General features: G+C 35.4%; 3 protein-coding genes across 4 annotated transcripts in view; 2 read left to right on the forward strand and 1 right to left on the reverse strand.

Annotated features, from left to right (window-relative positions):
* LOC106152827 (homeobox protein Meis1) overlaps positions 1–8,658 on the forward strand; it is a 67,965-nt gene extending 59,307 nt beyond the window's left edge. For both annotated transcript variants that reach the window (XM_086998324.1, XM_013526564.3), the window contains exon 12: positions 4,320–8,658. In XM_086998324.1, coding sequence (XP_086854450.1) covers positions 4,320–4,561 — 242 coding nt within the window. In that variant the 3' untranslated portion in view covers positions 4,562–8,658. The remainder of the gene's footprint in view (positions 1–4,319) is intronic.
* A 2,595-nt stretch (positions 8,659–11,253) lies between these two features.
* On the forward strand, positions 11,254–22,637 carry LOC106154524 (cation channel sperm-associated auxiliary subunit epsilon-like). Its single transcript, XM_086998702.1, has 16 exons — positions 11,254–11,391; positions 11,726–11,774; positions 11,981–12,063; positions 12,397–12,454; positions 12,729–12,823; positions 13,102–13,159; positions 13,705–13,785; positions 18,642–18,766; positions 19,046–19,144; positions 19,396–19,456; positions 19,605–19,649; positions 20,089–20,126; positions 20,546–20,615; positions 21,146–21,257; positions 21,813–21,877; positions 22,379–22,637. Exons 1-16 carry the CDS (start codon positions 11,324–11,326, stop codon positions 22,526–22,528), a joined length of 1,257 nt encoding a protein of 418 aa, XP_086854828.1. The 5' UTR covers positions 11,254–11,323; the 3' UTR covers positions 22,529–22,637.
* LOC106152819 (uncharacterized) lies at positions 14,576–18,108 on the reverse strand. The gene is made up of 3 exons (XM_013526558.2): positions 18,050–18,108; positions 16,316–17,170; positions 14,576–16,113 (listed from the first exon to the last, which is right to left on the reverse strand). The coding sequence occupies exons 2-3, from the start codon at positions 17,162–17,164 to the stop codon at positions 14,644–14,646; spliced, it is 2,319 nt and encodes a 772-aa protein (XP_013382012.2). The 5' UTR covers positions 17,165–17,170; positions 18,050–18,108; the 3' UTR covers positions 14,576–14,643.
* Positions 22,638–22,647: the final 10 nt, after the last annotated feature.

Here is a 22,647-nt window from a genome sequence, read left to right on the forward strand (position 1 = left end):
TGCCCAGCCTACTTACTGCTTATTCTAAAGAGTGATTATGTTTATCTGTTGTCATCCATTGCTTCATCTACCCCTGTCACAAATGCAGCTTTTCAGAAATAATAGATCATAAATGATGGTATATGACACTGTAAAATAAATGGACAACGTGTGATATATGGTTGATATGGCATCTGGGAAAACACGAAAAAGAACAAAAATTGTGTAACTGCAGAACGCTATGAGCCTGATTACAGGAAAAAAGAGATTCTGAGTTGCGTTTCAAATAAACATATTGTATGAGTAATGACATGCAAATGTTAGATACATCACACTAGAATGTGTTTTGTCTCTAAAGGATGATCAGACAGCTTCAGTTCCAGCTTGATGTTGTTACTGAAGGTGCAGATGTTCTGTTTTCTATATATTAGCCTAATTAATAAGACATGGAACTTTGGACTCTAGTTATCAATTAAGCCCATTCAGTATGAAAACGCATTAGTTTTTTTCTCCTGTTTTAAACAGTATTCTTTTTTTAAGTAGAGATATTACATAGATCGTTAAATATTTCATACATAGAAACAAAAGCTTGTTATCTGTATTGTCATATTAATTATTAAATTATTATTGATATGCTGTTTTTTTATACTGCTAATAAGATGCACATTTTCCTCATCAACCGGGGTTGTTCAGTTGTACCTTTTTGTTGCTATTAAAACATCTTTATTTTATGATGGTTTCTTAACAGAGCTGTGATATAATTGACTTTGCAATTTTTTTGCTATTTAACATCTTTATTTTATGATGGGTTCTTAACAGAGCTGTGATATAATTGACTTTGCAATTTTTTTCAATTAGTAAAAATCTGTTGCACAATTCCATTTGTTGCTCTATACACAGAAGGCATAAATATGGCATGACTAAAATTTTTAACTTATTCTAAAAAAATATTATTCCAAGAATATACCTTAGTGTAAGTGAAATATCGGACCAAACTTTAAAAAATTATTTTATGTCCACTAAGGAGGTCTTGCCCTTGTTGCTTAGTTGGTATATTAGTAAACAGCTTTAGTGTAGTTTAGGACAGATTTTGATAAAAGTCTTACCGGAAAGGTCAGTTACAGGCCCACTTAAAATCAGTTAGATTTAATATGATGAGAATTGAACTACCTTAGTGTGGGTTTTTGCAGACTGCGGGATTTTTTAAATACATCCCTTTGTATTTAGTGGGACTCTACAAAGTTCTTAAACTTCGTAACCTCTCGGTTCAGTGGTGAAAGTAAAAAACAACCAACCCCTCTGATTCTAACGAAGTTTGACTGTGCCTCAGTGGGGAGGGCTGTTCTCACTGAAAGGTTAACAAGATGTAGCATATGTTTCTATTCAACTTTATGTCAGATTACAGTGTATTTATCTGTGATGAACCTAAAGATGTGACTTATGCTGTCTTCTTCTTAAGACCATCTCAGCCGGGGACGGCTGCAGTTTTGACAGGTTGGGTCCATTTCAGTGCTCCAGGGCCAAGAGTTAATTCCCTATCAAAATTGTCACGTCAGCATGATTTGCAGGCAGGCGTGTACGGAGAGACATAAATTCAAATCATAATCATGAGTATCATTACTTGCTTATGTGTTTGGTTATGTGTATTAGTTCACTGGATCACGCTGGCTGGTTTAGACAGTGGGCAATCTGACAGGATTTATACCAGTTACACTGACTTACTTATAAATTATGACAATAATCAATAGGTGGCTATGTCCGATGGGTAGACCAATCCTGTCACATTTCAATCCGCCAGTTTGCTAGCTGAATTTGTTCTGCTGCAGGTGAAAAGAAACTTAACGCTGTGAAGAAAATTATGGATTTTTGTTAATAATCCAGGACAGTTATGACAGTTGAGTAATCGGTAGACAGAAACAATAAAGATATTTTTTACAGGAGAATAATAAAACTCCAAACAATGCCCCATACATCATCCTGACAGCTGTAGTAGCAGAGGGGGGAGTCCCCTAGGCAAAAACATGGGGGAAAGATGAGCTCTATCATGCACTGAATTGCTTGCAAATGGAAGAGGTCATGAGAAAAAATACACAAATAAGAAGTGAAGTGTCTCTTTCTTCCATTCTGTTTTTTTTTTTTTTTTCTAAAAAGAAGAGCAATTTTCTTCACTAATAACATATGTTCAGAAATGATTTGCAAAATGTGGGGACTTGTTTGAAGAAGATAGACATTAAAAAAAATATAAGAAAACTGCCTTTGAAAAAATTGTTTTAAAAACATGAGGTTCAAGTAATTAGATACTAACAAATTTTCAGTGCAGATAAGAATTATAATGTGAATAGTGTAGCAAAGAATTATAATGTGAATAGTGTAGCAGTGCATTTATTTATTAACAATTTGTTTTGTACAAAAAAGATATTTTAGGTAAAACTTTAAACACCCAGCATCAGTGTAGGTGGCCCTTGAGTTCTAACAATACATCAGAAATGGATACAGTGTAACCAGGAGACTTAAGTTACAAATTTCTCATAATACGACAGAGAGAAGAGAGCAGTAATTTGTCATCCCACCCGACCACCTAGAGATAGAAATAATAACAACAATATTCACACCTGCGATGATCTGCCTTTATCTCTTTATCATCTATCAGACACTGCTAATCTCGTTAAGTGATGTTACTGTTCTTATTTATAGCTTTGACACTGAACACACAGACCTTGAGTTAATTGCTGTAATAGGTGACTTTGGCCCTCCAGTTAGGATCCCATCCATCACGTTTGTCATTCACGTGGACAGTCATCAGTCGGAAAATGTCACCTTCTTGGCATCGGACTGTTGCTTGAATGCTGTTAGGGTACTGGTGGTCTCTGGGGGAAAGAGAAAACAAAAACGTCTCTAAATGAAATTATTATCACCTGCAGGGAGAAGGTTACAGTCTGCTATTAAAAACTCTTTGGTCTTGGTGATAAAGCAATCTAGCAGAGATGTTGCATTCTTTGAGGGTTTTGTTCTCACATAAAAAAGAAAGAGCAACATTGGGAACATTACGAATCTTGTGTTCACTGTGATTGAACATTAACTTTCAAGAAAAAATTATTTTGTTTTTAGATTAATGCTCGATTTTGTGTGAACAATTCTTCAAAATACCTTTTGTTTATTTATTTTGTTTCTTCATAAATTAAAAAAAAACTAGTATATCATAGAAGGAAAACTTTTGCTATATTCTTACTGTTTGACAAAGACATTTTTGTTTGTCTGGTACAATTTACTCCCCCAAAAATATATATCAACTTTAAAAAAGAAGAGTGTACCAATAATTATTTCTTGTTTAGATTTTTTTCAAATGTATTTTTCTTTTAATATATTTCTTTAACTTATGACTTAAAAAGTTCAAAGAATGGGTTCTCTTTGTGACAGTTAAAGATAATGACAGGAACCAGGCAGATTTCTCCTCTGTTATTTCCTGTCTATTTTAAGTTTAATAACGGTACACGTAATTGTTGAGGTCATTTTCCTGAGATCAGATACAGTGAATGCACATCCTGACAGATATAACTACCTTTGTGGAGATCAGCTGACTTTTGTTCCAACTTCCTTTCACCTGAGATCTTAATCTGAAATAAAGACCTGACGTCTCCTTGGTTGCCCATTATGATAGGCTTTCCCCATAATTACTGGAGTCCGCCAGTTAAAATGATATAGACTTATACATAGGTTAACTGCTCAAGTTAATTAGTATGATAAGAGAGGAGGAGTTGGGGTGTGATTTGGATAGATGATACCCACATGGGATATGTGTCATTTGGTTATAAAATTTATTTTATTAAACAAGTTCATAAAATTGTGATCACTTACTTACTGAAGCTCTTCATCTAATTTGTGATTTAATTATTCCTCTTATTGGGTAGCTTAAAAAGATAATATTTAAAAAGATGTACATTTTTTTGTTTATAATGACTTAATTTTACAACTTACTGAAAAAATATGTAAATAGTAAATTGATAATTTACAAACTGTTTTATTTTGTATTATTTCATCAAAAGAAATTCAAGACGTGGAATCTTGTGGTGTTTATATATTGATACTAATATCTTGTATTGAAGGAATTTCTGTTAAGAGTGTGACTAAAGCAATTTGTTATTGCAGACAGTATGTATACACATTTTTGGCAAATGTATTTTTCATAAAAAATTACATTTTCCTCAAGAAATAATTTGAATAAAAATTTTTTTGGGTAATAAAAGAGAGGCACAACATTTGCTATTTTTTCTGTATGATTTTGATTATTATGCTTTAACTTTTGTGGAAAAACTTGACAACATATTTTTCAATCTTTCCAGGTCTCCAAGCTATGCCAGGGGATATGTATGGTATGCCCCCTGCCAGCAGTTCCTATAGCAACATGTCCCAATTGCGTCCTCCTGTCCACTCGCAAGCCATGCTCATTCCAGGCCACCCGCATCACATGATGATGGGGCATGGCGGCCATCTTGGACCCCCATCGATGTTGGACCCCCAAAATCCACAACTTCATGGAGGTTTAGAGAGTATGGCACATATACAAGATATCCATGCAGGATAAGTTGTGAACCCCATATCAGCAATAAAAGAAAGTTTAAGTTAAAATGAAGATTGTGAGGAATCACTTGGACTGTTGAAGGAGACTGTTTTCAAGTTTTTTTTTGCAAACAGGGCTCATTTTAATTTCATCCAAAGGGATTTATCCAGGAAGCATGGGGGTCATGCTGCATTGTTCTGTTAGTCCATTAGCAGGAGTGAGGGTGGACAAGAAGAGAGAGATATAGTGCTCAAATCATTTTCCCTAGTCAACAGTGAACCATATACAGACAATGAACAAAGTTTTGTAATTATTATTATTTTGATGAAGAAGGAGAAGAAAAGAAGACGAGGAAGAGGGAGATGAACTTTACAGAAAAAAATATATATACAAAATACCTAATAGGGAGGAGACATTTATTTTTCTGATGCTGAATATTTGTAGATCACTTAAAAATATAAGATAAAAAGAAAAAACAAGCATTATTGACTCCAGCAGAACCATGTCATTTTATATAGGTGCAAGATTTTTTTTACTTGTGTATACTAGTGTTGTGATAAGGTGCTGGAACTTACTTCCAATCACAAGGTCTTAATTGCTCTTTGCTTGCAGCAATACTTTTAGATCCATTTATACGTATAAACAATAACTCTTTCTCATGAAGTAAAAAAAGAGGGGGGCCGACCTGACATGTTTAGTGGCATCATCTTATGCAATATGTTCACTGAAACTTTCCTATTTGAAGCTTTCCTGCCAACCTTTGAAGGAACTTGGGTGTCGCCACATTTTTACACAATTTCAGACATGCTGCTGATGCCTTTAGATACCTTTTTGCTGCTTTAAACTAAAACAGAACGCATGTCAAAGTTTCCATAGAAACGATGAGCTGTAGGGGAGGCACCTGGCACCAGCTTGGTCATTCCTGTTAAAGTTTGTAACACTTCCACAAATGAAACAGTTGGCAAAACTATGTTGCTTACAGCAGAAAATCACACATAGGCCTATGTGTATATACATAAATACAATTAATTCACAGAGGTTAAGCGGTAGTTAACAATTTATGCTCTGAGCTGTAGCTCACCAGACATTGCCTGAAGTTGCAGCCTGCTGCCACAAAATGTCAAGCACAGCATTGAACTTCAGCGGTAACAGATGATGCCAGGGCCAGGACTTATACAATGACAATATAAACTAACACAATAATGATTAGAAAAGTAATAGGATTACAGTGATGATATATGTTTTTTTGTGCCTAGCATTAAATGCATATTTATTGTGTGGAACCTCCGGGCATTTTTTGGCTCCATTCCTGTAAAGCAATTCTATGGCACAAGTAGTCATTCAGTGAGACTCTGTCAGTCTCCCAATGTCTCTAGTTTTTACATGTAAATAGAGAGGTACAAGTGTACATAAGTGACAATCTCATTCAGTATGAACGCAAGCACTGGAGAGGAGGAGGAAAACTTCGGTGACAGATCAGATCAGAGTATTACTCTTTTTCTCAGTGAGAAAGGAAAATGAGATCTCTCTGGCAGCCATCATAGGCCTGTGATGTTGTCTGTTTCAACCCACAGGGCCTTAAACCATGGTTGAGCCATTTTTTGTGGAAAAATATATAGAATGGCATGCAATAAAAATTAAAAGATGGTTTTATTCACATTCAAGACAATAATATGAGCGTACAAAAATCCGATTACAGTTTGGAGTGATATTTCGGGAGGGGTCTTTCAAGATAGAGGGAAAAAAATGCTTGTTTTTAAAAGATGTATTGCATTGGTTTTGAATTTATTTGTCTTTAATGTCCATTTATGCTGTCATTGATTTATTATTTCCATATAAGGCTGTCACTGAATTATTATTTTTAAGTTTCTAACTAATTTTCTTCATGGCAAGACTGTCCAAAACCCCTGTTGTCTGCGGGGAAATAAGAGCACCCTGGGTTTCAGAAACATGTTTCAGACTTACATCTTCAGCGGGGCATGTCTGTCTCACCCTTTAGAAATCTGAAACTCGGGGGCAGAGGGTTTGACTTTTGGTTGCTTTTTTCAGGTCACATGGGTGGTCACATGAGTGGTCACATGAGTGGTCATTTGAGTGGTCATTTGAGTGGTCACATACTAGTGGTCACATACTAGTGCACTTTTCCATTATTTTTTCTCTCACGTCTTGTTGTCCCATTCTTCATGTTAAATCAGCATTTTCAAAGGTGATGTCAGTTAAGATTTAATGGCAATTTACCTGCATTGTAATAAACATAAATTTTGTTTAATTCTAATTGTGCTGTTATTGTATATGTTTCTAGTTTTTGGGGGGAATGGTTGTGAAACTGTCATCAACTTGTACAGTTTTAGTCTTAGATGCAGTATTATCGTAGAGTGGACAGGATTTGGCCATTTTTTTAGAAGTTGCATCAGCTTCTATCTATGTACTCTTTTTTCCTTTATTTTTTCTTATTTCTCCTTTTATTTATTTTCTTTATTATAATTTTTTTGCCTTACAAAATGTTATTATATTTGGTTGAAAGGAAACAGTATTAGACGTAGTGTTTATCAGTTATAGGAAACTTGGCAGATAGTGAGGGCTACTGGCATACACGTGTATATTTATATACAGACGCTAGAAACCCAGATTAGACTATACAACGGCACACTTTGAGTTTAGAACTAAAATGAATAGAATGCATTATTTTTAAGCAATTTATTGAACCAAAGATTTCAACAGTCCTTGATCTGTTGAATAGAGGGGAGATGCTGATGTAGACTTAGATACCTGGTGAGGAAAGTATTTTTAAAACAAGCTCTGTCTTTGTAGGGACATTCTCTAACTTCTCCCATTCTCTTTTGAAGTCGACATTTTTGTCAAACTTCGTTTGAGACACAGTGTTGACAAGGGTAAATGTAGCTGCGGATAGATAGGGGGGGATGCAGTTTTCTTTGAAGTTTGAATTTGACAAGCATTACTTTTCCCAGTCATGATTCGAATATGCCAAGAAAAAACAGAATTACATGAAGTTGCACAAAAATGTGTTTATTAGATGTCTGTCTGATGTTTTAGTTAAATGGGCAGTAGCTTGACTTTCATGTGCAGTACGATAGATGCTGTTTATCTTTTCTTAAAATGACTGATATTATTATTATTTTTAGATAACACAAGAACTTTATTCTAGTCTGGAATTTGCTTCAATAACATGGTAAACAGGTACTAGGATTCGATAACATTTTGTTAAAAATCTATTGCTACTGATTTGAATTTGAAAGTCGGATGTCCCAAGGACTTAAAAATACAGAAATTGTTTCACCGACTAGTGCTAATGTTTTAGACAATAAAGGGTGAAAGTTGATTCTATGCCAAGTTTTGATCAATCCGCTATTAAAACTGATAAAAATTAGAATATTTTTATGTTTAGTCACATCCATGGTGCTTTAGACTTGCTTGTAAGATATGCGTATGTAATACTCGCTGGAGTCCTTGGTGTTAACTGTGTGCCGTTTCTTTAATAATTTGAGAGGGGTATTAAGGCAAACTTTTAAGAAATTACTATAATTTGTACACTATGTATTATATTTAATCTTTATCTATGCGCAGTGGTTATTCCTATGTTATTGTGTTAATAGCATTTTGATTGATAACTATGTTATGGTGGTTTCAGAAACATTGAAGCATTGGAAAGATATTCCATAGGATTCCAAGGACGTTTTATTGTTGTTATTATTGTACACTGTTCCTATGGAAGTTTTTGTTGTTTTCAGGTGGTTAAAAAATCAACCAAAATTAATGATAAGTTCCCAACTTTATTATTTCAAATGTTATGTCTGTCCTTACGTTTATAATATTATTCTTATATTGTAGTGTCCTGTGGGGTTCTATGGAATATCGTACCGTTTTGTAAGAAAGATCATATACCTCATCCAGCATTCTTTGAACATTGTATAGGAAAGCAGCATAGAAAGAAAATAAAACCATATCATAACGGTTTAGTCTGATGTTTGAAAATAAATAATTATAAAACCGAAGTGTGGAGCTGATGGTATAGACTATTGTAGACAGACCCACGTAGATAAATGACCGAACTTTTGCTGCAATCTTTAAGAACAGGTCTTTGAAATAAAAAGTCAAACCATTTTGCATCTTGTTGCCGCTTTTATTTCGTGATGATTTCCACTCTGACGCGCAGTTGAAAAATGACAATGGCGGTTAAATGTCAAAGACAAAGGCATTCCTCACGCTCTTTTGTCTTGAGATAGAAAACGGGACGGTGGGAAGAAAAGTGGCTTTCACCAAGAGAAAAGAAGCTCATACCTCTCATAAACACAGTTTGTGTATGGAAAGGGAACTATCTTTGTGGTCCTAACCAATTTTTTACCTTTAAAAACCTCGGTAGAATTAACATGTTGCACCAAGATGAGAACATAAAGACGTCATTTGCGACCTTAAAGATGAAATAATGCCCCAATTTTAATACCCATTTAAAGATTTTTCAAGTGTGAATCGATTTTTAACCGTCCTTGCATCTTCTTCTAAGATGCGACAGTTCAATAGAAAACAAAAACGTGCGCCGAGTTTGAAAGTAAAATGCTGCTAGACTTTTCTTTGACAAATCCAACCGTAAAATGACTGTATGTTCATTAAAGGATTTTTCAAGTCTGGTTTGTGTTTTCTGTGTCGTTTTTCTTCGCCAAAAATGCGACAAAGGTATGAGTTAATCACGACGCGACAATTGATCGTACATTCAGAGTGAAGGTAGACTAGCTATTGTAAATATGCCTACAGAAATATGACTAAATTTGAACATTTGCCTTTTCTCAATTCACGTATTTGAAAAGCATGCCATTATGCCAATAGCGGAATGTACAGCACGTCTTCCATTTACTCTCTCTCTCTCTCTCTCTCATGTGACGATGATAATCTAAAAAATACAAAATGAACATGGAAAGTCTGATATTTTAATACTTAAAAGTGCTAGTGTTTCAGAAAAATGGCAATATTTTGAAAAATCTTCAAAAGGAGACAAAAAGGCTGTCTTTGTTTTAAATGTTGTTAACAATTTTCTGAAGAAAGAAAATATTCTACATAATTTTTCTTTTACTTTCTGATTAGGCTTGTCTGAAAGTTTTTTCTTCGATAATTTTTAAAATGTTCACATTGATTTGTCGCCATAACACTTCCATGAAAATTTTTTTTTTCCAACGACCACGGTCTTTCAAAGATCTTGAAAAAATTAAACATTTCATGGGAGAATTGTGAACAGTAAATGTTAATTGAATATGTAGTCAAACGTCGATTTTTTTCTTTGCTTCCACAAGTATAAACAGATAGTGCTATAAACACTATATAAGGCATTAGAGATAGGCCTACCAAATGGCGTTTTTTTTATTCCAATTTTTTATTTTCATTTATTTCTCTGTACTATTAAACAGCATGAATATTAAAATTACTTAATATATTTTATCACACATGTATTAAGGCATAAAGCAATCTATGTGAAAAATAAAGTAGGCCTACCTTCAAAGGGGAGACAATAACTTTTTATTTTTTGTTTTTTCACGTAAATGAATAACTTGTCATTTGAAAAGTTTTTAGCACGAATGTCGTAATGTATAATTCAACATTGAATTATCACCTGGCGCTGTTTACTCCCAAAGGAAACTATTTCGTAACACCAGCGAAGATACATAGAAATCGTTTGTGAAGAAAGACTCCAACATTAAACAGCGTGTTTTCAGCGATATTGAACACGCGCAAGATTTTTAAAATAAACTTTTCATGTAACTGGTTATAATTTCCTCAAATACGTAAATGCTCAACTGTTGTTACGTCTACTTAAAACCACACAGTGTATTATTTCCTATTAGTGATCTCGGGATATTAACGGCGTTGCATTATTTCCTTTATTATATGACCTTCTGTAATAAAAAATTCCGTATTGCCATGTAACGATCATAAACTGTCACAGCATACGTATATACCAGTATTAAAATACAGAGTGTCCGCCCTTTATAAGATACATACAGGACAGGGTTAGCTGACGTAAGAGGGTGAAAATCTCGGACGTCCCCGAATCCTGTATCACAAGGGATTTTTTCGTTTGTGATCCCTTGTTTCTGTCTTTTCACATGGCTGGAACTTTTAAGAAAAGTCAAAATGTTGATTTCATGTGAAACACCACATTTTTGTCACGATGTAGGATAAATTTAACAGGGGGTGAATGCTGGAACTCTTTTTCTTTATTTTTTCCCCTTTTTATGTTGTTTTATAACATTTTCAGTGCATCAGGATTTTATTTTGCGACCAATGAGGCCAATCAAATCATTTATCAGAATGAAATGAAGATGAAAATGATTAGACTTTTGTTTGAAATTTGGATTTCAAGATCAGAAGCAAAGTTGTTACGAAACGACCCTCAAAAATTGAAAATAAGCGACATTTTATTTGACTACTAAAGGCTCGATTACATGTACGTGACCTTCTCTAAGAGAGACAATCTTTTCATTTTTCCAAAACAAATGACACTAGCATCCTGAAAAACGCTTATTTCAGGAAATTATTCACGCTAAACGAGACTGCAATAAGGTTAAAAGGCCAGCGTTGCCAAGTCATAATGATCTGTGTATTTAGCCAATTTTGTTCATTTCTTCGTTTATATTAGCATTTTTTGTGATAAAAACACAATGATAACAATGCTCATGTCTCAACTACCGCAATGAAACCAACCTGCTAGCCACGAGCTCCATCTGGCGGAGACGGAACGACTGAGCGGGAAAGGAGTAGAAACTTTGGACTGCAAAAATGACATTTATTCGCTGGGTCATTTTCTGCCTTTTGATATTCACAAAGAAAAGCAGAGAAACTTGGAGGTAACAATGTAGTAAGAATTTGATTAGGATTTTTTAAAGTTACGAGTATTCAAAATTGAGCGAGAAGATTCTGAAACCACCTGGCATCCTAGCGCATCAATATCTTTTTTTTCTTAGAATTTATCGGAAACTCACTGAATACCAGTGTATTTAATAAGGACATCATGTGATACTCATACTGTTTTGTTGTAAAAGATGTGGCCAGAACAGGGATTAAAAATGCTAGTTCAGAAAATGATATCATTCAACCACACTTCATGAATTGAATTTCTCAAATTTAACACTGCCAGAATTTACTGATGATTTATGGTGATTTCTGTTTATGATATTTTAGATATGGTAATGAAATTGGGCAATCAGAACTTTTCAACACAAGAAATCCAGTAAGTAACACACTCTTGTTGATACTTTCTGTGAAAATCTAGACCTTTAAAGTGTACTCCATCATTTTCTGCCAATGCTACATAATATAAACATTGTACTACTACAAGGCTGGTTCTGTAACATAAAAATTTGCATGATTGAAAACAAAAAAATCTGTAGCAGTAGTGATTGCTTTTCAGTGAATCTTTTCTTTGTGATTTGTTAGATCAAGCTAGAGTATTTGTTTGAACAAGATGGAGTAGAGATAGAATGGCACATAAATGGAAATTGCGTTGTCTCTAACAAGAGGTAAAAATGATTTATTTGCATAAAAATAATAAATCTAGTTTTCTTCTTCACTGTCCATATTTCCTCTATATGGGAAGTTTTGAAATGAATTCATTATGGCTAAATCAGTGAATAGAGGGGATTTTTATCATTTGAATTAAATAAATGTGAACATTTATTTATTATCTCTTTATAAAACATTTAATTATATATTTGACATATTTAAATAATTTTTATTTCTTGTATGACCTGGTTCAGGTTAATGTTATTTATAAATAAGGAGTGGGAAAGATGCTTGAGATAGAAATAATTTTACTTATAGCTTCTGTGATAGTTTTAGTGCTTTTTTCTCAGTTCTCAAGTTGCCTCCCTGACTTGCAGTAAACCAGGACAGTATAAAGTAGATCTTAAGGTCAGGAACTGGTTTTTAATGTTAACCAACCAAACTGTTATTTCACTACCTGATCAGGCAAACATTTTTGAAGTAAAACTTAACTTTATAACTTACTGCACTTATTTGTAGTGAAAGAAATAAAGATTTTGCTTTGTTTTATGATAATGAAAAAGTCATTATTGAATGTTTCTAGCTGAAGATTATTGTAAATAGAAGAGGGGATTTTTCTCATTTCCTACATGCTTCTCAGCCTTGTAAACTGCTGTAAATTAACATTTTCTTTTATCTTCAGTTGAACGGCAGCAGCACAGAGGAAGCAGGCCGCTATATAAATGTTCAGGCCTACCACGCCTGTTATCGATGGTACTTGGTTAAAAGCGATAATCAGTAAGGGTTATTGTCTTATTGATTAAATAATAGTTTGGAATTTTTTGTGAGTCCTTTTAAATTAAGAAGACACATCTTTAACTAGTTTCAGTAAGTTAGATATGGAGACATGAATACTTTGACAGAACTTGGAAGTAGAAAAAAAATTAATAGCTGATTGGTATCCTTTGACTACATGGGCCAAGCTTGTGTCTTATACTATAGCAATGTATTTTTCCCTTTTCACAATATTTGTAAAGTCACTGGTACGTTTATTGTTGAATTTATTTCTCTTTTAGATCTTTATCTGTTTCAATTCATCATGAAAACACTGAATCAACATCAGACCATACCATGGCAAGTAGAGCAGTGGATTTTTATTGTGGCCCTAATTTTAGTCCCTGATTTTTAATGTCTTTTTATTAGTCTGGTTTAAGTCACTTGTTAGGAAAATCATGCATAATATGTTTGCATTGAAATGAAGATATACATGTGCTTGTAGCTTTAGGGACTGTTTGTGGGATTTTGGCTCGGAATTTTTTTCTGGTGTTATTTAAATATTTAAAGTGATTGTCATCATTAGATTTAATGTCTTGTTTATGTGTTTTTAAAGGCTTTTTTCATGACTTGTCTAGTAAGCAGTTATGATGTTATCTTCATTTTCACTTTGTTTTAGAAAATCAATAAAAAATACAGTTTTTTCAAAACCTAAAAATATGATGAAACAGGACTTTCACTCATGATCATAAATGCATTATACATGTACAAAAAAAAAAAAAGACCAATTAAAACATTAAAATGGCTTAAATCTTACAAACAGTACCTTTAAACTTTTGACATTAATTTTTGTCATACTCCTTTACTTATAGAATGAAATGTCACATTCTTCTGTCTGACTTCAGGATATCTACAAAGTATGGGTTGTGAATGATCAGCATGTATCTGCCAGGGAAAGAAATGGTACAGCCCAGATCCCCTCAGCAGTAAGTATAAATATTGTCCATACTCAGCCCAGATCCCCTCAGCAGTAAGTATAAATATTGTCCATACTCAGCCCAGACCCCCTCAGCAGTAAGTATAAATATTGTCCATACTCAGCCCAGACCCCCTCAGCAGTAAGTATAAATATTGTCCATACTCAGCCCAGACCCCCTCAGCAGTAAGTATAAATATTGTCCATACTCAGCCCAGACCCCCTCAGCTGTAAGTATAAATATTGTCCATACTCAGCCCAGACCCCCTCAGCTGTAAGTATAAATATTGTCCATACTCAGCCCAGACCCCCTCAGCTGTAAGTGTTGATACTGTTTATAGATCCTCCACAGATGTTAAGAATGTGATTCGAAATATATGGTGTTTTCATTTTAGTTGTTGAATGATAAATATAAACCTTACAAAAAAAGAAAAAAATGGAATTAAAAGGATTAAAGATGAGAAACTACCTTATTATTTAAAGAAAATTTATTCTGGTGGACGACTGCATGTCAAAAACCTCAAAAACCTATCCCATTTCTTATGACCCAAGACAAGGTAAAACTTGCATCTTATTTAAATAAACAATTCTTAATTTTCCAGAAATAAACAAAGCAAATTTACATTTCACGAAATTTGAATCTGACTAGCTTAATACCACGCTTTAAGTACAAATAGATAAAAAAAGTTTGTTTCAGAAGATGGACATTTGTTAAAAAAAAAGTTTTAGCTAGCAGGATACATTGTCACCACTGAAGTTCTCAAAATTCAATACCAATAAATTGACAAAAGAGAAACCAATAAACAAAGAAATTTAATGGTCTCAGATGTAAAGTAAGTTAGTCACCAGTGTACATAATATCCCAGCCTTACTCAAGGTATTTGAACTTTTTGACAATGTGATGGTCAGAGTCTGCCACATACACATGCCCGTCATTGGTCACTGCTATCCCCCTGGGCCAGTGGAGAGGGCTGCCTGTGCTTTCAATACACAACACGAACTGACCGTTGCGGTCAAATACCTGGACTCTGTTGTTATACTGGTCTGCCACCAGAATATGGCCGCAATGGTCAGCTGCCACTCCCTGGGGCCCCCGGAACTCCCCCTTTCTGTGCCCCTTCTGACCAAAGTTGAAAAGGTAGTTCCCCACCTCATCAAACACGTGGATGCAGTTGTTTGAAGTATCTGAGACCACGATACTGTCGTCATCCATGACACACACACAGTTAGGGCCACGGAAGTTTTTTAATCCTCTTCCGCTGACTGTTTGTATTTGTTCCCCGCTGGTGTCCGAGAGGATGTAGAGACACTTTCCAAACAGGTCAGCCACTATGATCTGATCCTTGCTGTTAATAGCCAGGTGCATCCCACACTGGAAGGGTTGGGTGGCCATGCTCACCTGTTCTCCCGTTTTTGTTAGTTTTGCGATCGTGTTCACACACCCTCCCAGATGCTGGTCTTTCTTCATCAGAGGACAGATGAGCATGTCGTCAGAACTGCAAACAGCAACCCCCACGGCGTTGTAATCTTTCAGATCACCGTCCAGTTTGAAGTGACTCTTGAAAGTTCCAAGTTCGTTGAAGATCTGAACCCGACATAGCTCGTCGACTACGTAAACATCCCCTGTGAGGTCTACTGTGAGGGTACGAGGAAAGTTGAACAGCCCAGGTTCTTTTCCTTTTCCGCCAAACCAAAGGACAGGATCATTGCTCTGTACGTCAAACTCAAACTGACTTCCTCGTACTGTAGTCTTGTTGTCAATCGGGTTGACGGACCCGTAGTGCATGCCTGAAACCTGGGGCTTGAAGTGAGCAGTGTATGTGCCGTCTTCATTGTCTTGAACAGCACACTTGATGACATCATTGTATTTGTCCCTTATCTCAACTTCCACTGGGTAACCAGATAGTGCCACCTTGCTGCTGCTGGAGAGTGTTATGTCCACTGTGGACGTGAAACCTGCTGTGGCGGGAACCGTCTCAACCTGGACCACTGCCGGGAGCTGCTTTTCGTCATGGCGGACTTGGATGTATTCCTGGGCAGACGACACATACTCTACGCAAGGACCGCTGTCAAACTCGATGTAATTTTTCCCAGAGTCTGTGTGGGTGTTGTTGTACTCCTGGACCTTGTTTTCCAACATTTTGCAGTGTGTTGTTGCCATGGTGACGAGGTTTGGGACGTCCAAGTCTCGTAGCGCAGCGTTGTATACTTGTACTGTGCTGTCCATACAGAGGATTTGGCTCTCACAGGAATCTATGTGCTGGTCAAGATGTTTGGATTTCTCTTGAAATTTCTCCTGAATGGTGGTGGTGACTTCCTGGTGTTTTTTCTTTATGACCTGTAAATAATAATATTACTGTAACTTCATAGGCTGTAAGTAAAATTGATCACTATTGCATAAGTGTAGTTATACATTTTTTCACACCTTATCTGATCAAAAGCATAACAGTGGGGAAAATGTATTTCCTTTTTAACTTGAAGAACATATTTAATTAAATAGATATTATATAGTAAAACAGTTGAAAATAAGTATTAATTACCTCTATCATTTTAGCAAATATTTCGTCAGCTTTCTGCAGGGCTGTCTTCTTCACACTTGCCAACATTTCTTTCTCTGCCAGCACATCTTCCACATGCATCTGCTTATCACTCACCGCCTGTTTTACACAGACGATATCTTTGCGTAGTTTGTCAGCCATGATTTCTCCAGCTTGGTATATGTCGCAGATGTCATGGTCGCTGTGGTTGACCATCGTACCTGATTCTTCAGTGGCTGGAAAGTGGTTGAGTTTTGTGCCACTTGGTGCAGATTTCGTGGTGTTAAAAGATTTTTCGCTGCTAGTTTCATTTTCATCATCAGCGTCAGTTGTATGCTGACTTTGATGATCGTCATCTAGGTCTGTCCCATTGTTGCTTTCTAATTCTTGATGACGTAGGTTGTCCGAGTCGACACTTGTTGTGCTACCATTGTGTTGAGCAATTTCATTGGTTGTGTTGACATTGTTGACAGTTGTTGCCCTGGTAACTGCATGGGAACAGATATCGCAGACAGTTTTTTGACAAGTTTTACAAAACCCTGTAACGTCCTGCCCTGGATGCTCTGAGCAATGGACTGACTGAGAGCCAACATTTCTATGATCTGAATTGTGAATTGTTTCAATTAACTCCACCAAGTTGGTCTTTCCTTTAAGCTCTTGAATATGTGAAGTATAATCAGGATCTTCTCTGTTACGGAACAGTAACAGTAGAGAACAGTCTGGACAGAGCTCATGGTCAAATGGCAGGTGTGTTAACTGAAGGTGCTGGTCAGTGTCTGAGGGGTACTGTGTGGTACACACCTGGCAAACTGAAGACCCCTCCTGATAACAGCTATTGTCTGGGCTGTCCATTGTGGGCTGAAAATAGAATTGTTTACTGTCATTGGTCAATAAATTTAAACAAGATGAATATTGATAAATTTCCACAAACTTTGTTTTGTTAGTAATACTGTAAATTAAATGATTCTGAAGTTTTTAAAAGTGATTTGGCTTTGTGACAGAAATTATGTTATTTTATAACATAAATGATTAAGTTTGAAAAAATTAGATATTTAAATAAATTTTGAAAATTTCAAATAATTATGGTAATATTTGGAAGTTGACAGCCTGGTGATTTTTTGGGCGGGGGGGGGGGGGTCACAATAGCTGTTGTCAATATTTCAACATTGGTTCACATTAAAACTTAATTTATTGCACCTAAAGAATTTTAAAGTTTCTATCTTCAGACTATAGTGTTACTGAGAGGCAAAACCTTCACTTGGCCTTGCTATTACACTCTATTGTAACTGCCCAGATAGCATGTCTCTGGTGGATTGTCATGTATAGATGGCAGACCAGTATGTATATATGTAGAACAAATGACAGCTTGGATTTAGTTGAACGCCCTGTGTACAAGCTATCTATCAATCAATACCCCACACAGTCCCATCCCAGCCAATCTATTCAGATTATGAAATTTAACTTTGATAATTTCTGCCCCTAAGCCTTGTAACTAAGGCCTATCAAATCAGCTCTTAACAGAAATCAACACACAAGTTAACTTTCATAGAGGCTATACTGACTCACATCTGGTAGACTAATGTAAATCTCATTTATACACTCCAGTTATATTTTAAATCCCTGAACTGATTTATTTCAGCATGTTCTCAGTACAGTATGCCTGGTGTAGCCTGCTTGTTACTATGGCATTTGTCATTAAATGATAAAGTTGCCAACGAGGTAAAAAGCGTAACCCACCTGTTCTGTGCCTGCTGCCCTGTACCTGTGTTAACGTTGCTATGCAGGGAACATTTGTAGACTTATCGATGAACTTGAGATAAGAGCAGCCAATAGTTTGTGCTGAGCAAGGGAAAATCAATATGGCTAAACACTTAAAAGGGTTGCAGTCTAAATCAATAAGTTATGAAAACGATCCGGGATCAATCAATAAGCTGATGTGCACATAGATTATTTTACTAGGGGTGTGGGACTGTGAAGTGCAATTTTTCACCCATTGGGCCATGTTGATCTAGCATGTGATCAAGATTTTTGATTTTTACCACAAAAATGGGGTCATGCTCATTAAGTTGAATTATTGTTATGGCATTATAATTTTTATCATATCAGTAATGTATGGTTAATAAACGTAGCTATTCTAAGTGTGATTTTTTAAACAAAAGTTAATTGTTAAACTAAGGAAACATTTTAATGTCTATATTTCATAATGTTGGTGCAAATGTATGCAGTTTTAGGCATGTAAGAAGTACATCAATAAGTTAACAGTCATTATTTTAAAGTTTTTTTTCAAATTTTCATCTCTTTTCTAAATAAATTCCTGCACAATTTCCAGTATTCCCAAGTCCTAAGCAAACAATTCCATTACCTGGGCCAGCAGCCTCATGTTCAGTTTGCCCTGCAGTCCAAACATATGCCTCACAGAGAGGTCACCTTGCGGGAATTTGACCAGAACTTGGGGTGAGGAGTGTATTTTTCCCTACCTCTGGAAATTACTAAAACTTGGTTTTTGTTTGAAATATGAAGAAAACCTTTTTAATGAATCAACTTAATACTGTAAGATATGTTGTCTGACTGAAGTTTTAAAAAAATGGGATTTTTTTTTACTGAAGTATGAATAAAAGATTATCATTAAGATGATTTAAACTGAAATGGAATTATATTAAGCATCTTCAATGACAGTGAAGAGGTTTGTTACTCTCATTCAAGTCATTGTTTTCGTTTCTTTTTTGCATACAGGATTTGGATATTTTCAATTTCTTCCCACCCTGAAGATGTACAAACAAGCTTTAAGATAATTGGCAAACGACCAGTCGCTGTTTATGAGTGCTTCATAGAGTATGTAAACATCACTTGATTTTATTCCATTTTATTTACTTTTAATTAACTTATAATTACTTGAAATTTTCTTTTCACAAAGATAAATCTAAAAATTTCAATTAAATTGATTATCTTTGTTTGTAGTTCATTGATATGTAGAGTATATAAACAATTATTTCATTTAATTTTTTTAATGCAAAGATAAGAAATTGTGTGAGGAGATCTTTCCATAGTCAGAAATTTATTTGTATATTGTTTGTATTTTGTAGGGACACATTTATTTTGCAACCAGAAGAGAAATACCAGATGATGAGAGAATCCAGAACAGAGGTATAGAATTTGGTTTTCTTCATTTAAAGTTAAAGTACCTAAATTTTTGTATCAGAACAGTGCATCATATGTGATTGTAATAGACTAATAGTTACTAATTTGAAATTTTGCTATAAAACCTTGAAAGCAAAGCTCCATTTCTTTTTAGGACAGTATTTTCACTGCCAATAAGATCAAGCCTAGGATGATGAAGGTAAGCAACCAGAGGGAGGTCACTGGTATTTGTATTATTGAAGCAAAAATTACAAAAGAAAAATGAAAATGGTTTATATTAGGATGCTGTTGCTTTAAAACAGCAGAGCTTATGAAAGAAATGTGAAATTTTTTTTGCATATATATACCAAATATGCCTAACTCTGTAGGGCCTTTTTCGCTGCCTCTCTTTTAAAGTTCTTTTATATATATGGCAAGTAGAGTACATAATATTATGTCACATTACTTTATGTTGGGTAAATATTTGAATACAGGCAACCTCTGACCGAGTAAACATGACCATGAAGATAAAAGAACTTGGTGAGAGAAGAGGTCCACGTCTTCATTTTTGCACATGTCCTTATTTGTTATTAAATCTGTCAATTTATTTCGCCATTTTGATCTCATTATGCCAACATTTCTCTCCCTTTCTCCCCCAGGATCCCTGCATGCAAAATGTGGCTGTAGTTTTAGCCAGGTAGTCTAGCTGGTTGTTCTCTTGGGCAGGAGTGTCCTTGTGTGTTGTTCTGCTTATGCTAATTCCATTTGTGTTGTATATTTGGATATTTACTTTGTATTCATTTTATGATATTGTTTGGTGCTGTTGCTTCTTTATTTAATGTTTTATATTGAGGAAAATACTTTGGAGAGGTTTTTTTTTTATTGTAATCCATGTAAAATGTAGGATAGCATTATTGTTTTTATTTTTAAATTTTTTCATACTCAGCAAATAATTTGAAGCACAAAAAGTGCATTTTAAGTCCTGATCATTCTGAAACCATAATATGGATATTTTACTGCATTGTGTGCATATTTGTTGATTGTGTATTGAACTCTATTTACAGTTTTATTTCAGTTACATCTGTATGAATTAAATAAAAGCCTATTGTATTCCAGGGATGAGCTGTTAATGTCCCAGGATAACTTTGCCAGTACCCAGCACTTGGGTGTGCCTGCAGGATTCCAGGTATTTCCATTGTGTTGGGATGTTCCCCTGGCTCTCCTAACACAATCTATATGTTACACTTACTGCACATTACTTGATTCCATCACACTGGTGGACAGGGGTATTCTGATGTTCATTCCATTAAAGTTAATCTTGTTTTCCTACATACCCCTGCAACTTTCAGGTAAAAAAGCTGATGATCAAGTAAGAAATGGATAATTGGACAATTTTGTCTTTTTGACACCTGGAACAAAGTACCTTTTATTGGTTCACATGCACTTTTATATTTCTTGTGATGCAAGATGTTATCCATTTTAAGAGCAGAATTCCTGTAAATTTAATAGTTATTTTTTTATAAACGGGGAGGTCTGGCAGAGGTCACTAAATCTCATAGCATGCTTTTCTTCCCAGCTCTTGGAAAATGGTCATTTGAATAATTTCTTTCATATGACAGCTCTGTATCAATTCTTATTCCAATCTTAATGATTCCTTGCCCAGGAGACCAAGGGTTATTACTATAAAGGATATTGATATCATTTGATTTCTCTCAGGGCGGCCGGACCATTGATTGGGTGACCTTTATAGATGATCATATTGTGCTGCTGATAAATGGAAGTGTTTATCTCAGGGGGAAAACAAACGAGTCACTCCTGGAAATTGAAGGTAGGTTTTGAATTGATGAATTCTATAAAAACTTGAATTGTGGGAGATATTGATATCGACAATCAGCTGGTTGTGACTAATGCTTGTGTCAATTTTTTGGACGGGGGGAGGATTTGACTGGAATAACCTGTGATTTAATTGTATAAGTTTGAGAGCAAAAGTTAATCGTGTTTATAATGTCATTCTCTGTGTGACAATAATTAGGTATAGAATATAAATGTAGAAACAAGACTTCTAACCTTTGCCCCTCAAATTATTTTGAAATTGTTCAAAATGAATTGAAGAACTTAAATCTCAAGATTTTTATTGAACAAAAACCAGAAATCTTGAAAATATTTTGGAATGTGCAATGATTTGTAGACAAAATACTATTACTACCAACTTTTAAATCATTGTCTAGCATCTTTTTGTTCTAAACCAGATTTTTTAATTAAGCCAATGCACCAATGAATAAATAAAGCTGTTACCAAAAATTAAAAGAGAAAATATCCATTTATAAGGCAAATGCATAAGTGCATTTTAGTTATTAAACGATATATTGTTTTGTAATGACAGGTCTTCCAGGTGACATCTTGGGTATCAGGGGCAGAGACACCTGCAGTGAGGGGGTGTTAGCACTGGTAAGTATCACACAGGTAGACAAGGATAGAGGGTGAGGGTGGGGGGTTGAAGAGACACCAGCAGTGAGGGGGTGTTAGCACTGGTAAGTATCACACAGGTAGACAGGGATGGAGGGTGGGGGTGGGGGGTTGAAGAGACACCAGCAGTGAAGGGGTGTTAACACTGGTAAGTATCACACAGGTAGACAGGGATGGAGGGTGGGGGTTGAAGAGACACCTGCAGTGAAGGGGTGTTAACACTGGTAAGTATCACACAGGTAGACAGGGATGGAGGGTGGGGGTGGGGGTTGAAGAGACACCAGCAGTGAGGGGGTGTTAGCACTGGTAAGTATCACACAGGTAGACAGGGATGGAGGGTGGGGGTGGGGGGTTGAAGAGACACCAGCAGTGAGGGGGTGTTGACACTGGTGTCACATTGTTAGATACTAGTACAAGAATATTATTATTGTTTTATTATTCTTATTCTTATGTAGAGACTTTTCTATATTTTATTTTTTCCAGAGGGAGAACAGCCACTTTGTAGCCTTCAGTAATACCAAGGTGTATCTATGTACTGCTAGTACAGTGGAGCAGTTAGAATGGCCACAAACACTACTACAACTAGAGAACCTATTATTACAGGATCCACAGGTAAGACATAGGAACATATGACTACAGTGTTCATTATATGATCTTATAGTTGTATTATCTGTGTACTGCTAGTACAGAAGCAGTTAGAGTGGTCTGAGACACTGCTACAACTAGAGAACCTATTATTACAGGATCCACAG

Source organism: Lingula anatina, unplaced genomic scaffold (assembly GCF_051362555.1).
Source record: "Lingula anatina isolate TDL-2025a unplaced genomic scaffold, LinAna3.0 unanchor82, whole genome shotgun sequence".
In the NCBI taxonomy this organism is placed as follows: domain Eukaryota; kingdom Metazoa; phylum Brachiopoda; class Lingulata; order Lingulida; family Lingulidae; genus Lingula; species Lingula anatina.

Excerpts from the sequence above, each read along its gene's own strand:
- LOC106154524 (XM_086998702.1), top strand. The coding sequence starts at position 11,324 with ATGACATTTATTCGCTGGGTCATTTTCTGCCTTTTGATATTCACAAAG. Across the intron at positions 12,455-12,728 it reads AGTATAAAGTAGATCTTAAG|TTGAACGGCAGCAGCACAGA; the intron begins GTCAGGAACTGG and ends TTTTATCTTCAG. Across the intron at positions 19,650-20,088 it reads TCAAGCCTAGGATGATGAAG|GATCCCTGCATGCAAAATGT; the intron begins GTAAGCAACCAG and ends TTTCTCCCCCAG.
- LOC106152819 (XM_013526558.2), bottom strand. The coding sequence starts at position 17,164 with ATGGACAGCCCAGACAATAGCTGTTATCAGGAGGGGTCTTCAGTTTGC. Across the intron at positions 16,114-16,315 it reads TATTTGCTAAAATGATAGAG|GTCATAAAGAAAAAACACCA; the intron begins GTAATTAATACT and ends TATTATTTACAG.